The following is a 14,641-nucleotide window of genomic DNA, read 5'->3' as shown; positions in this document are numbered from 1 at the left end:
AATCCCAGTGAATTGGCCGCAGTTCCCCCAGATCGTTCGTTCTGACATCCAGGCTGAGGGCTGGGACGGAGGTGCGAGGGAACAGAGAGGACAGACAACTTCCCTGTTGTTAATGAAGGTCCTTTTTCACCCTCCCCGCCCTACCCCCAGCGAGGTGCGTGCTTCCCGAGGCCACACCACGCCGAGGCTGGCGCTGCCGTGAATCAGCCCCCATCCTCCCCGGCGCCCGACACCGCGCCCATAAAGCTGAGTGGGGAGGCCAATGGAGAGGCAAGGACCAGGGACAGCGACTGCGGGAAGGGGGTTGTCATCACGTCCACTAGGGGAGCAGCGAGCCTTTGTTGGGGACAAGGGTGGACGGGGCCTTGGCAGCAGCAAATCGGCTCTCCCGGGCTGCCCAAACAATTGGGAGGCCAAGCCCTGGATGGTGGAGGGGGCGGGGCGATAGCAGCCGGAGCCTGAGTTCGCTGCGCCCCCTGCTGGCCGATCAGCAGGACAGTAGTCCTCGGAAGGAGCGCTATAGAAGGACCCCGAGTGTCATCGACTAACATCCCCTCTCGGTACACTGGGACTGACGCATACACAGGTGAAAGGCTGGCCGAAGGCCACAGAGTCAAAGTGGGCTAGAATACATGGTTCCAGACTATCAGGGGCCTTTCCTATAGTGACCCACATTCTCTCCTTTGGGGCTAAATCCTCTGCCCCTCCTTCCACACATGGGGTGGGGTGCCCGGCCCCTTCTGATCTGGGCAGCTGGCAGCCATCCTTTGGACAGGGAGCAGAAAACGAAGTGTCCACCAGGGCTAAACTCTGGAGGCTGCGGAGTAAGTAGGGTGGGTGGGGCGGGAAAGGGCCTGCAGGGCTGGGGCTCAGCCAGCCTTTAGAGCAGCCCAGAATCCAATTGTGTCACATGGTGACCCCTGCCTGCATTATCCCAGCTGCCTGGGTCTCATCTTAACTTGGGGCAGGTGGTCAGCTCTGAGATCTACCCAGGAGCCTGCCCTCAGAAGCCCAGCTCCTGCCTGATTCTTCAGCTGGTCACAGGCCTGGGCCTGCTCAGAGAGAATAAAGCACACCAACGTGTCAGCCCAGTTTCACACTGTTGTTTGACACAAGATCACGAGCGCCGGCCATGCCCCAGCCCAGTCCTAGGACTCTGACAGGGTTCAGAGCGTCTGGCCTGGGCTGACCAAAGGCCCCTTTCGTTAATGCGGAGGGAGGGGGACCTTGGCTGTGCCTGTCACCGCCCAGGTCAGGGTAGTGCCCCATGCAGCCTCCCCACCTCCACGAAGGCCTCCACACAGCGGTCGATGTCCTCCTCGCTGTGCACTGCTGAGATCTGCACCCGGATCCGGGCCTTGTTCTTGGGGACCACCGGATAGCTGAACCCGATGACAAAGATGCCTGGTAAGGCAGAAAGGGTCAGCCTGGGGCTCAGCGGAGCCAGGCAGGCTTTGAGGGACATGACACACGGGTCCTACTTTCTTGACGGTCACAGAGGGCAAGGGAGGTGCTCAAGGTCTCGCAGACATGCGACCGCGTCACGGCCTGGGATTTTCAGCTTGGACACACAGCAGGTTTAAAACGGGCGGTAGGGTGAAGGTATGGGGGAGCGTTCACAGGTTAGGGGTTCCCTTCTCTTTTCTCTTAGGACCCCTGGCTGGTCCTCTTGTCCCAGTTTCCTTACCTCTCTTTAGCATGTCATCTGCCATGCAAGAAGCCAGCCGGGCATCACCCAGCATCACAGGGCAGATGGGGTGATTGGCTCCCAAGACGGTGAAGCCAGCAGCCTTCATCTTTCTGCGGAAGCTGTGGGGCACAGCTGGGTGTCACAGGTAGCCAGGGGGCTGTGGGGCGTTCACACCCACTCCTGCTGGGCATGTGATCCAAGATCTGTGCCCAAGTCTGCAGGATGGACCAAGAGAGACAGATGCAGACCCAGAGAGGCAGATGGAGAGACGGGCAGAGAGACAGGCAGACCAAAACGGCGGGCAAAAAGATAGGACTGACAGGGCGGGGAGACACAGCATCGTTCTCAGAGAAATGCACCAGGAAATGGAAGGAAAAGGCAGAGGCAGAAGAGGGAGGGGGGCGGGCGGGCAGCTTTTGGCTAAAAGGGCTGAATCCCGGTGCAATCTGCTGGGGACACGCTAGGGGCGGAGGCAGAACCCGTAGGCATGGAGCTATGGGCCCGGGGGGCACACAGGGGCAGCTCCCCGACCCCAACCTGCCCCACCCCTGCCAGGGACCGCACCGCTGGGTCTTGGCCGCCATAGACTGGACGATGGCATTGCTCTCCATGAGCAGGTCCAGGGCCTTGGAGGCACAGCCGGCGACAGCAGGGGGCAGGCTGTTGGAGAAGAGGTAGGGCCGAGCGCGCTGCCGGAGCAGGGACACCAGGGGTTCAGGCCCTGTTGTGTAGCCCCCTGAGGACAAGGGCAGGGACGGAGGTGGGAGTCAGAGGCCAGGTGCCAGAGCCTATCCTCCTGAGAGGGCGGTCCATGCTGCTCTCTTCCCCAAGTCTCTCCTCACCACCTTCCCGGAGACCCCTCCAGGGCTCTGCATGTGGATAAGGGGACCTCAGAGGCACAAGCCGACAGGTACCTGAGGCTCCACCCAGTGCCTTCCCCAGCGTGGAGTTGATGATGGTGACCTGGTCCGTCACACCCAGCAGCTCATCCGTGCCCCTGCAAGGGAAGCTACCACTGTCACCACTGGCTGCCTGAGTGCCCGGGGATCACGGGTTAGGGGCTGGCTTCCTGGTTTCCCACCCGCCCTTAGAAGCCTGACCCAAGGCCCCAGGTGATGCATGCTCCCACCGTCCTGTGGCCCCCAGGAAGCCGGTAGCGTGGCATTCATCCACAAAGACCAGGGCACCATATCGAGAGGCAAGGTGGCAGATCTCCTGCAGGGGTGCGATGTCACCATCCATGGAGAAGGCCCCATCCGTGGCCACCAGGCGCAGTCGATGCTTCTGCAGGGAAGAAGACGTGGACAGGTGATGGCTAGTGTCTCACGTTGTGCCAGTCTACCCATTCTCTGCGCTGCTTCAGGCTCTAAGAGCTCACCTTGCCCGGTGTCTGGGACAGAGGTAGGCACATAAGCATACTGCGCTGGGGCTGGAACATCCCGTCCCTCCCCTGTGCCTCTCTGAGCCTTGCCCACCTCTTCAGGGGCAGTCCTGGTCAGCGAGAACAGCTCAGTCTCCTCTCCGAGAGGGAGGGTGGGGTAGGGCAATTTCTATCCCTGAGCTCATCTCACCTATATGCCTAGCAGGCCCTGCCACACATAAGGTGCCAAAAGTCAAGGCAGCATGGTACAATGGAATAAAGCCTTGGGGCCAAGGGATTTGGGTTCGGATCTTAATTCACCGGTGGGGAGGCTGAAGAGCTGGGCAAGAGCCCAGTTCTTGCCTCTGTCATCCCCGGGCCTTGCCCCACCCGGGCCTCATCCCACCTGGGCCTCCTGCAGCTTGGCCTCCAAATCAGCCATGTCCAGGTGGCGGTAGCGGTACTTATGGGCCTTGCAGAGACGGATGCCATCAATAATGGAGGCATGGTTCAGCTCGTCCGACAGGACTGCATCCTGGGGGGTCAGCAGGGCCTGGAAGAAGGCAGTTGGAGGAGAGCTATCACCCAACCACCTAGGGGCTCTCCCTCCCCATGTCTACCTGAGTCAAAATTTCATTGCCATCCAGGGCATTCCTCTGGACAGGGAGGCAAGGAGCCCCCATCTGCCTCTATCTGGGTCCCCGGGGCCCCACGACTGGGCCAGACCAGGGCCCTGCTCCAGTGAGAGCAGGGGAGAACATGTTCGGTGGGTCCCTGGCCCCTGCTGCCCCCAGCCTTCCTGCTGATGTAGGTTATCCCCCCAGTGCCCTGCAAGCTGGCCCCACGAAGGCCCCAGGATTCCTCCTAGAGCACCTACCTGGCCCAACCTTAACCTCCGTAAGAAATGGGCACTGGAGCTGTAGGCATGGCGCTGGCATCCTGCCAGGTTCTGCCTGTCCACTCCCAAGCCTTCCACAGCCTAGCAGTCCTCACCAACTCCCACCTGCGGCCCCCTCACACCTCAAAGAGGCCAGCGTTGGCATCAAAACAGCTAGGGTAGAGGATGGCATCCTCCCGCTGGTGGAAGCGGGCTATCTTTGCTTCTAGGTCCTTGTGGATGCTCTAAAGAAACAGAGCGAAACAGGTGTTAATGCCCGCGGGGTCGCACGCAACAAGTTCTGGGCTCCCTTCACTGCGAGGGTTCCCCCAGAGCCGACAGGACTCTGGCGGATGGTTCTCACTGAGGAATCAGGGACTCCCTAGGTGTCCCTTCCTGGTTGGATCGTTGTAACCGGGGTCTCATGTGGAATTATGGGTGATATTGGCAAGGGAAGAGGTCTTCCCGACCTCAAGCTAAGTGCCTTTTTTGGTTGCTTAATGGCAAAGAAAAGGATTACATAGGTTCATGTGGGCCTCAGCTTTTTATATTTGAAAGCTGTCCAGTCTGGGTGAGGGTTTTGTTGGAAAGTGCCCTGGCTGGGAGTTAGGAGTTCTGCCTCTGATAATTGATTTCACTTCACCCTCCCCTTGCTCAGGAGATGGGTAATAATAATCAATAATCTTGAGCCCAGCCACGTGGGTTAAAATCCCATTTTAACAGGTGTGTGCCCTCGGGGTAAGTCATTTAACTTCTCTGGGCCCTAGCATCCTCATCTCTGTAACAGAGACAAGAATATCACCCGTCACTTAACGACTGTCAGGAGTATTGATAACGAGTGAACACCTAAGGGCTGTTTAGCATTTACGTATGTTTATTTTGTAACATTCACAAAATAAAATAGTCCACATTTAGGGAGCATTGGTACGGGCCGGGCACTGTTCCAGGCATTTTTACACGCAGGTGGGAAAAGGGATGTTCAGAGAGGTCAAGTTCCTTTTGCAACAGAACAGAAGCCCGAGCCCGGCCTCTCTGGTGTAGGGCACCAGGCTACGAGTGGGCCCAGGGCCCTGGGATGAGCTGAGCTGGCTAAACGGGCCCTGCTGACTGTGGGAAGCAGACAGTCGGGGTCAGTGCCCAGCGCTGGGGACAAGGTACCCTCCAACCCCCGCAACAGCCACTGGGTACCTGGGTCCCGCAGATGAAGCGAGTGGAGCTAAGGCCGGCTCCAAACTCCTCCAGGGCCTGCAGACCTGCCTGGATCACCTCGGGATGGCTGCTCAGGCCCAGATAGTTGTTGGCACAGAAGTTAAGGATTCCTGAGGTGGAAGAAGGTATGGACACAGCAGCTCAGGGCAAGAAAGGGCTTAGAAAAGTGTCAGTGCCAGGCCCTGGGGACTCAGGAAACGAACATGGATTCACCCTTGAGGAGGCAACAACCACACAGTACGATCCATTCTGAGGCAGGATGGGAACTAGGGGCCCCTAGGAAGTACCAATAAATAGCCACAGGACAGGGAGGGTCAGGAAAGGACTCTCAGAGTGGTGCCTTGAAGGGTAAGAAGTTGAAACTCTGGTTCTGAATCACATTCCACCCAAGGAGGAATGTAGCCCTACCTCACTGGCTTCTCCTGTCCCTGAAAACTACCAGCAACCCCCTCATCTGGGCCTTGGTTCCCTCGTGGGTAAAAAAGGGCTGGGTCAGGTGCCCTCTGTGGACCTCAGACTCTACACAGTTGACTTTGCTGCCTGGTAAGAATCACATGCCTAAAGTGTGGGGGGGGGGGGGGGGCGGCGGGGGGGGGGGGGGCGAGGGGAGGTGTTTCTGAGACATCAACTCCTGAATTATAAACCCGGAAGTGAACACAGCTGGCATGAGGGGGACACTGAGGCCCATAGGGGGCGAGGTTCATTCAGCTTAGGAGATGAGAACCTGTGCCTCGTAACTTTCCCATGTTTGGACCTGCCCCAAGCTTCCCCTGAGGGGAAGGCACAGATCTGGGGGGACCTCAGTCTACAAATGAGTACAACAGCACCAAGGATCCAGGCCGATTTCCTGAGCAGAAGGCAGGCTTGGGAAATTATTTGTAACCAGCACCCACCTGGGTCCTGGCACAGACAAGATAGATAGCGACTACCGGTTAGACAGAAATGAGGGAGGTGCCTGGGTGGCTCAGTTGGGTGAGCGTCCAAGGCTCTTGATTTCAGCTCAGGTCATGATCTCACAGTTCATGTGAGCCCCGCACTGGCTGGGATTCTCTCTCTCCCTCTCTCTGCCCCTCCCCGACTCGAGCACACTCTCTCAAAATAAACAAATTAAAAAAGAAAAAAGGAAATGAGGAAGTCCCAGTGGACGAATTCATGGTGTGGCTTCTGCAGCAGCCCTCAGGCCCCTCGCTCGCTGTGACTCTGGCCAGGCATTTGGCTTCTCTGACCCATTAGGTGACCTTCCAGCTCCAATGTGCCAGAGGACCTGGACCAAAGCCCAGCTCTGCCTGCAGCTAGCAAGGGCTTTGGGGCAAAGCCATTTCATATCTCTGAGCTTCAGCTTCTTTGTCTGTAAAATGGGATTCGTTATCCCCTGTATCGGGGTTTGCAGGAGCCCACGTGCTGAGCAGTTGGTAGAGGCCAGCACAGGACAGCAGCCCCAGAAACGCAGGGCTTCTGGCCCCACCTTCCTCCACCCTTCCTTGAAGCAGCCAGCTGGGAACCAGCTAAGTGTCTCTCTTTTTTTTCTCACGTTCTCACAGGACTGGGCCTCACTCCAGTCCCACCGTCTGAGTCAAAAAGGTGCTCAAGGGCAAACCACCCTCCTCCGCGTAAACAGGCTTAACTGGGTTAACACCTACCACTGGGAAGCCGTAAAGTCAGCCAGATAGGAAAGGCGCCAGTGGCTACGTGTGCAAATACTCCCACCCGCCCACTGCCTTCAGGCCCTCCATTCCAGCGCTGGCCTCGCAAGGGCCTTCGAACACCCAGCCGGGTCCGAAGACTCGCAGGCCGGTGGGGGGGGGGGGGGGGGGGTTACCTCCGGAGACACCGTCCACGTGGATGCGCGGCCCCTGACGGGAAGTAATCACCCGCTCGCTCTTCCAGGTGCCAGCCCCGCGGATCGCTTCCAGCTCCTCCTCCAGGACGCCACGCAGCTGGGTCAGCGCCGACTGCGCGCGGCGGCCGCGGGGGGCTGCGGAGAGACCAGCGTGGAGGAGGCGACAGGCCCACATCGTGCCTGCTTCACCCCAGCACCCCAGCCCGTCCAAGAGCGGCGCGCAGCGCTGGCGCCGCCTGGTCACGTGCCCGGGGGCTGGGCCACACCAACCAATCGGAGCAAGAAGGCTGCTAAAGGGGCGGGGAGACGGGCCCAGGGATGGGTGGGGGCGGGGCCTGGCGGGATCCGCAGAGGATGAAAGTGGATTGATGTGTAAGTTGAGACGGGAGCGCTCCTTGTGGGGGAAGGGGAGGCGCCTCCGCGGAGGGTGGCGCGTCAGGGCCCAGCCCACCAGACCCCCCTCCCCCCCCAATTCCCATTCCCTGCCTACACACCCACCGCTTGGAAGGAAAGGGGGGTGCACTCTGCACCCCAAAGGCAAGAGCCTAGAAGCAGGCTGAGGCACGCTCTGTCCTCTGCAGCCCAGTCCCCCGTCCCTGTCGAACTCTTGGAACCCTCTCCCATCCTCAGGTGCAAACGTCCCCGGATTTCACCCCTGCTCGCCCGCCCCATTGCTCCTCATTCGCCTCCAGCCTTAAAAAGGAGGAAAAACGCACCAACGAGGTGTTTTCATTTTTCGATTTTATTTTAAAGTTTTAAAATTACAAAGACAGCAAATTCTTCCCGGCACAAATAACACTTGTTTAAAAAAGGGGGGGGGGGGGGAGGGAGGGCGTTTGACCACGCGCAAGGACGCGTTTTCCTATTTTATTAAAAATAAAAGACGACTGTACAGGTTTTTTTCTCCCAGCTCCCGGGTGTGAAACGTTAAGTACTAGCCCTAGATATGTATATATACATATACACACATACACACAGACCTAGCTCTGTGAAGCTACTTAGCAATTCAAAATTGACTGCAGTATGTCTTACTGTCCACTCCCCGCCCACTCCCCCCTCCCCCATCTACAACTACTTATAAAAGACTCCAAAGTAAAGAGGTCGCGAGGTTCTTAAGTGGCGGGTGGCAGGGTTGGAGCCCCACCAGGCCACCAAGCAAAACCACCTCTTGTACAGGAGGAACCAAAAACCAGGGGGAAAGAAAAAAAAAAAAAAAAGTCCTATGATACAATCCAATGGTGTGGAAAAACCCAAGTTTTAACAGGGCACACTGAGGCACTTGGCTGACTGAGTCCCCACCCTTCCCCTAAAGTTTCCACTCCATTTTAACATGAGACTTTCTGAAGCCACAAAGACCCCCCAATGACTAGTTTCCAGCTGACTGAGAGAAGCCACAGCTTCTCAGACCAGCTGTCACATTGGACCCCCCCCTTCCCTAGGACAATAGGAAGGCCACAGGGGCAGACCAACAGTGAGAAGGAAGCTGGATTTGGACCCCCCACTGCTCACTATTGCAAGATGGAAGTCAGCCCAGAGAGGGTCCCCCCCCCCCTCCTTTGCCATCCAGCTGCTGCCACCCCTCCCTTCTCCCCGCAGAGATTCGGAAACTCTTCACAGGGGTGAGCAACCTAGAGAAAGCTAGCTCACCTCAAAGATACTCCCACAAACCTTAACAATTTCTGGGCCCCCCCTCATCTAGTCAGAACAAGCTGCCTTGCCCATTCTCTCCCGCCCCTCTACCTTCATAGTGAACAAACCATCCAAACAAAACACACAGACCCATCCAAATCCCCAAACCCATTAAGTAGATTAATAACAAGTCAACAGAACAAAAGTACATTCTCATCATTACAGAGAGATTTGTTGTTGCCGTCTTCGCACGATTGGTTAAGGAAAAATGAATTATTCCCTAACGTCTGAGGAATCCAAATTCTGTCTCTTATACAGTCAGGATAGAAAGGGGCAAAGGATTGCAGGTGAAGATCAGGAGAAAAGAAAGGAGAAAAGTATTTACAGAAAACAGGAGACAGGCAGGAGTGTCCACAAGAAAAGCCTCATTGTCACTTCTTCTTGCCGGCCCTCTTGGCACTGGACTTGGCTTTGGGCTTCACTGGTTTGGCCTTCTTAGGCTTTGATGCTTTGACTGGCTTGGCTTTGACAGTCTTGGGTTTTTTGGTTTTCTTGGGCGTGGCAGCCGGCTTCTTCTTGGCCTTCTTGACTGGGGTGGCTTTGGGCTTCTTGCTGGGAGCTTTGGGGGCAGCCTTCTTGGGCTTGGCTGCCTTCTTTGGGGCGGCCACCTTCTTGACTTCCTTCTTCGTCTTCTTGAAGGCCACCGACCTCTTGGGCTCATCGCTTTTGGCCAGCCGGAAAGACCCCGAGGCACCCACCCCTTTGGTCTGCTTGAGGACCCCAGTGGTGACCAGGCGCTTGATGGACAACTTGATCTGCGAGTCGGCATTCTCACCCACCTTGTAGTGGCTCTTGATGTACTTCTGGATGGACTGGCGCGAGGAGCCAGCGCGGTTCTTCTCCGCCTGGATGGCCGCCACGATCATATCTGAATACTTGGGGTGGTCTGTGGACTTCTTGGACGCCTTGGCCCGCTTGGGCTTGGCCGCAGGGGTGGACGTGGAGTTCTCGGTCATGGTGGCCTGTCTGGTCCTGCGGTTGAAGGAGGCGCCTTCAAAAGGGCCAGCCCTCGTCGGAGGCCGAGGAAAGCCTTACTCGGGATCTGCTCTGGCGCTCCCGAGTCCCCGGCCAGTCCGGGCCCCGGCTCTCAGGGACCTGGCTCGGGTCGCGGGAGGACTCGCCGGGCCGGGTCTGCGTGGCCCAGCCCCGCCGGTCTGTCGGTCGGTCGGTCTCGGCGCCGGGCTCGGGCTCTGGCTCGGTCTCTGGCTCGCGCTCTGCCTCCGCCTCCGCCTCCTCTGCCTCCCCTTTCCCAGCTCCGCGTCTGGCGCTCGGGCGGCGCATCCGGGTATTTAGCGGCGGCGGGCGGACCGCGGTGAGGACAGGGCTGCTGGCTGCCTGCTCCCGGCCCGGAATGGCGCCGCGCCGCCGCCATCTGTGTTTCTTCCGCCGAGCAAATCCGACCTTTCCCCCCGGCCCGGGCCTCCCCGCTCCCCGCCGCCGCCCGGGACCGCTGCCTGGCTCCCTGGGCTCCCCCGCCGGGCATCCCGCCGGCCCGGCCGCCGCCCCCCGCGCCCGCCACGCGCCCCAAACGGCGCCGAGGACGGCTGGTGCGCCTGCACATTTCCCCTTTGCGGGGGGCTGGCCCTGCGGGGCCTTGGAGCCCCGGTGCGGGAAACCCCCCGTAGCAAAGCTCCCCCCCGGGGCTACCAGGGATCCCGCTCCCGGGCCGCGGCGGTGCCCCCCGGCCCGGCGGAGCGGCTGGAAAGCGGCCCCAACTAACACACGCTGCCCCGAGCTGGGCGACTCCCAGCCGGGCCGAGCCGGGACAGGGGGGAGGGGTCGCTCCCCCAGGGTCCGGTCACCTCTCGGGGGTCATCCCACCATCGGGCCCCCCGCACCTCTACCTCTTCTCAGTCCTTGGGGCCCCCCGAGCAAACTTTCCCTGGAAGAGTTGGAAGGGCACTTTCAAACTTTGTCCCTTCCCCCTCCTCTGCCTGCTCTCCCCCAGCGCGACCCCTGACCTCTGCGTGGAGGTTCCCTCCTGAGGCCGGACCCCCGGTGCTGCCCGGGACCCCTGAGGGGATGAGGAGAGGTCTCCCGAGTCTTCTGCTCTCCTCAAAGACCCCCACATCGCCCGTATATCCCAATCGGGGATTCATTTATATGCCTCTCTCAGCCTGGGAGTTTCGGGGTCTCAGAGGCGGAACCTTGCTGTCCCTACCCCTGAGGCACATCCGGGGGTCCAGTCCCCCTCCCAGGGCCCCTTGAAGGCAGTGGGGGGGGGGGGGTGGGGGGGTCTGCAATGGAGGAGCTGTCCCAAAGACTCCAGCAAGAGACTGTCCCCGGGGCCCCTGGGGTGAAGAGAGGCGCTGAGTGCTTTGGGAACTTGCGAGCATGGGGACTCCGGGGGAGAGGGGGAGGAAGGGGTCATGTTCCTGGGGTCCCGAAGAATCCTCAGAAAGTGTGCAGTTGTTCGGGGAGCGGTGGCCGGGGCCACCGCCATTTTGCCGGGAGGATGCGAGGTCTTTGTTAAAATGTATACATCTTTTCCGTGCTGCTTGGCAGGTAAAGATGAAGCGACCGGGGGCGTCACCGTCCGAAGGGAGTCTTGAGGGGCTCTGAGGGGCTTTAGGGGCCCAGAGGCCAGCAGAAGGGACGCCAGAGTTCCTGGGACCCCTTGTCTATGACACACAGCCTAATCACGTGCAGGGCCCGCTTGGCAGGGGCCCTGGGTTGAGATTCTGGGATGCTCTCTCCCTGAGCCCCCACCCACAACAAACCGGCTTTTATTCCCTAAGCAAAGAGGCCGGCACTCTTCACGTAAACAATGCCCTGGGAGTGGGGGGTTTATAGCTGGTCAAAATGATGAACGTGCCTCTGGTATGGTCGGGAGCTGTTTGCAGGCACTGGCTGTTGGGGAGGGGAGAGGGGGATGATTGGAGTATTTAGATGGGGGATGGGGGGGCTCGTAGCTGCTCTTGGGGGGAAGGGCTCTTACTGGACCTGGGGAGTCTCCGAGGCCAGGGAAATTAATAGGTTTCCCCCACATACACCAAGGGATGGATTAATCCAAATGATTGGGAGGCGGGAGAGGGAGGCCTGAGACTCAGGCATCAGATGCCTTCTCCCGGGCTTATCTTGGTGGCACAGGCAGGGGAAGGAAGCCACCAAGGGCCAGGTTAGTTCAAAAGGTCAAGGTTCTTATTTGGATGATGTCAATTACCGCCAAAGTTTCCTGATTTGAAAACACAACATTCTGGTGGGTTCGTTTTGGTTATTTACAAAGACAATTCTGGTTCCCACTATGATCTGGACGGGGAAATAGGCAAATCAAATAGCCAACCCCGGGTGCGAGATGTTGTACACCCCCGCCCCCACCCCCTCGCCACGTCCCTCGGCGTCTTAGAATAAGGACTAGCTGAATCCTTTGGCACGATGATGAAATAATTTTATTTACACAGCGCCTTACAGTTTGCAAAGTGCTTGCTCTCGTTTCTTGATCCTTTGAGCCTCCAGCCTGGGGAGGCGGCCAACGTGATCACTCCCCCCGACTACTCCCATTTTACCGTGGAGACCGCCGGATTCGGAAGGGTGGATATGGGGGTGCACTGTGAGGCTCAGCTCCCGGTGCCCCCAGGCCTTCCCTTCATTTTGTGGCTCTCACATCCCACATCCCCTGCCCATCCCAGAGACCTGTAAATTCTCTCCCGGAACCGAAGCCAGAAATGGAGAGAAGGGTCACCTCGGAGTCGCCCGGGCTTCCCGATAGCCCACGTTCCCGCCCCGGGGCTGCGAGGTTCACCGCCCCCCCTCCTCCTCCCCACCCCCGCCCCCCGCCCCAGTTAGAACTGGAGGGGAAGCGAGGGGGCCGGGAGTTGGGCGCAGAGTCCGAGGCAGAGGGGGACAAGATGAGGAAACGCCGCCTCCAGATTGGCTTGGCCTCACCTCGCCCGGCTGGTACTGCAGGGTCTGGGGGCTTCTTGACTCTGGCGGGGCACCCCCCGCAGGCCGCTCTCGGGTCCCTACCAAGCGCAGAGCAGAGCGGTTTTCTGGCCAGCGGACGGCGGAACTCCCCCCGCCCCCTTTAACGCGAGCCCTTTAAAAAACCGGGAGCCACAGAGCTGCGGGCAACTCCTCCTGGGAAATGTAGTCCCCGGGCGCCCGCCGAGCCCCACTCTGTCCCCCCCCCACCCCCCTTCCCCTCGCCCGGGGACCCTCTAGAGCATCGGAATCGCCGGTCAGCCACGGCGTGGGGAGGGGTCAGACATCATCTGCCCAGACCTCCTGGCTGTTTTTCCACCTGCCATTGTTTCCACCTGTAAAAAGGTGAAAGGCCGCGGATGATCTGTCCTACCTACCTCTGGGGCTCTTGCCAGGGGGAAAGAACGAGAAATCCTGTATGGAAAAGTGTAGATTGCGTTAGAACGCCAGGGGTCAAGTTTTCCTAGTGTTCGTGTGTTTGCACGTGCCAGCCTTTATTAAGCCCCAGGTACAGCTATAACGTCTCCGTTTTCCAGAGAGGTGGTCTAGAATGGCTGAATGTCTTGTCCAAGGTGGGTCAGCCTGAAGGAGGGTGGCAGGGTGACATTCCCAAGCCAGTGACTCCCACTGCGCCACCTGCGGTCTCATGAGACCTTGCACTGCACGCGCTCATTCTGGGCTTTGAAGCCCAGATAAGTGCCAGGCACTGGGGTAGGCAGTGGGATACAGCTGTGAACGAGAGATAAGAGATTCCTGCCCTTGTGGAGCTGACATTCTAGTTGAAAAGATAGATAAGCAACAGACCAAATAAAGAAGTCAATTACACAGTGTGTTGGAAGGCCATAATTGCAAAGACAAGACTGGAGAAGGGTAAGGGGGAGGTGATGGGCAGTGCTGAGAGGTGGTGGTTTACAGTTTTCAACAGGGTGGTCGGAGGAAGCCTCATTAAGAAGCCGACGCGTGGGGGGCCTGGGTGGCTCGGTCAGTTAAGCGTCTGACTCCGGCTCAGGTCATGATCTCACGGTTCGTGAGTTCGAGCCCCGCGTCGGGCTCTGCGCTGACAGCTCAGAGCCCAGAGCCTGCTTCGGATTCTGTGTCTCCCTCTCTCTCTCTCTCTCTCTCTCTCTCTCTCTCTGCCCCTTCCCCACTCATGCTGTCTCTCTCAAAAATAACCAAACATTTAAAAAAAGAAAAAGCAGCCGCCACGTGAGCAAAGATTCAAAGGAGGTGACGGAAGGAGCCGTTCTTTTTCTTGGAGGAAGAATCTTCTAAGCAAAGGAGACAGCCAGTGCAAGGGCCCTGGGGTAGGAGTGTACGGGGTGGCTGAATTAAGGAGGACAACAGGAGGAGATGAATTTTAAAAAGCTAAGAGCTGCCAAAGTGAAGGAGGCACAGGCCAGATGGGGTTTTACGGAACTTTGGCTCTTCCCTGCATGAGATGGGAGCCATTGGAGAGTTTTGAGCAGAGGAGGGACATTCTGGGATCCACAGTCAAAAATCAACCCCGGTTAATTCTGGTCGCTGTGCGGGGAAGAGGCTGCGGAGGGCAAAGACAGAAGCGGGGCTAGGACGTTGTTGAGATAGCCCAGGTGAGAGAGAATGGTACTCTGGCCCAGGTGGCAGCAGTGGAGGGGATAGGAAGGGATCAGGTCGCAGGGGCACCCCAAGGACGCTGGCTGGAACACTGGGAGACGGAGCTGTGGTGAACTGAGGCAGGGAAGACTGAAGGCGGAGCGGGTCTGAGGGGTCTGGCTGTGGGTTGGGTTTGAGATGTCTCCCAGGTGTGTGCGTGGAGATGCTGAGAAGGCAGGTGAGTAGGAGAATCCTGAGTCTGCGGTTCAGGGAGAGAGTCTGAGGTATATCAGATGCCCATTTGGGGGCAGGCAGCTGGCGTTTCAAGCCGTGGGCTGATCGGAGGGAGAGCACATCAGAAGAGGACAAAGGCCTGGCCCTGGGGACACTGACCTGGGGAGGTGGGAGTGAGGAGGAGACACCGGCAGCGGGGACCAAGAAGGAGCAGCCAGGGAGGTAAGAGGCAGATCTGGGGAGGAGGGG

General features: G+C 58.7%; 2 protein-coding genes across 2 annotated transcripts; both read right to left on the bottom strand.

Moving 5' to 3' along the window:
* Nucleotides 1-1,083: 1,083 nt before the first annotated feature.
* Nucleotides 1,084-7,209, bottom strand: GCAT (glycine C-acetyltransferase). Its single transcript, XM_042947765.1, has 9 exons — nt 6,956-7,209; nt 5,116-5,246; nt 4,071-4,172; nt 3,457-3,603; nt 2,820-2,974; nt 2,605-2,687; nt 2,255-2,426; nt 1,688-1,809; nt 1,084-1,404 (listed from the first exon to the last, which is right to left on the bottom strand). The coding sequence occupies exons 1-9, from the start codon at nt 7,149-7,151 to the stop codon at nt 1,253-1,255; spliced, it is 1,260 nt and encodes a 419-aa protein (XP_042803699.1). The 5' UTR covers nt 7,152-7,209; the 3' UTR covers nt 1,084-1,252.
* A 493-nt stretch (nt 7,210-7,702) lies between these two features.
* On the bottom strand, nt 7,703-9,834 carry LOC122225114 (histone H1.0). The gene has a single exon (XM_042947766.1). The coding sequence runs from the start codon at nt 9,619-9,621 to the stop codon at nt 9,037-9,039; it is 585 nt and encodes a 194-aa protein (XP_042803700.1). The 5' UTR covers nt 9,622-9,834; the 3' UTR covers nt 7,703-9,036.
* Between the last annotated feature and the right edge of the window lie 4,807 nt (nt 9,835-14,641).

Source organism: Panthera leo, chromosome B4 (genome assembly GCF_018350215.1).
Source record: "Panthera leo isolate Ple1 chromosome B4, P.leo_Ple1_pat1.1, whole genome shotgun sequence".
NCBI classification, from domain to species: Eukaryota; Metazoa; Chordata; class Mammalia; order Carnivora; family Felidae; genus Panthera; species Panthera leo.
This window is presented reverse-complemented; position numbering and strand designations above follow the sequence as displayed.

Coding starts and splice junctions, on each gene's coding strand:
- GCAT (XM_042947765.1), bottom strand. CDS start 7,151: ATGTGGGCCTGTCGCCTCCTCCACGCTGGTCTCTCCGCAGCCCCCCGC. Junction 3,604..4,070: donor CCAACGCTGGCCTCTTTGAG/GTGTGAGGGGGC, acceptor GCCTTCTTCCAG/GCCCTGCTGACCCCCCAGGA. Junction 2,427..2,604: donor GGCACTGGGTGGAGCCTCAG/GTACCTGTCGGC, acceptor CCTTGTCCTCAG/GGGGCTACACAACAGGGCCT.
- LOC122225114 (XM_042947766.1), bottom strand. CDS start 9,621: ATGACCGAGAACTCCACGTCCACCCCTGCGGCCAAGCCCAAGCGGGCC.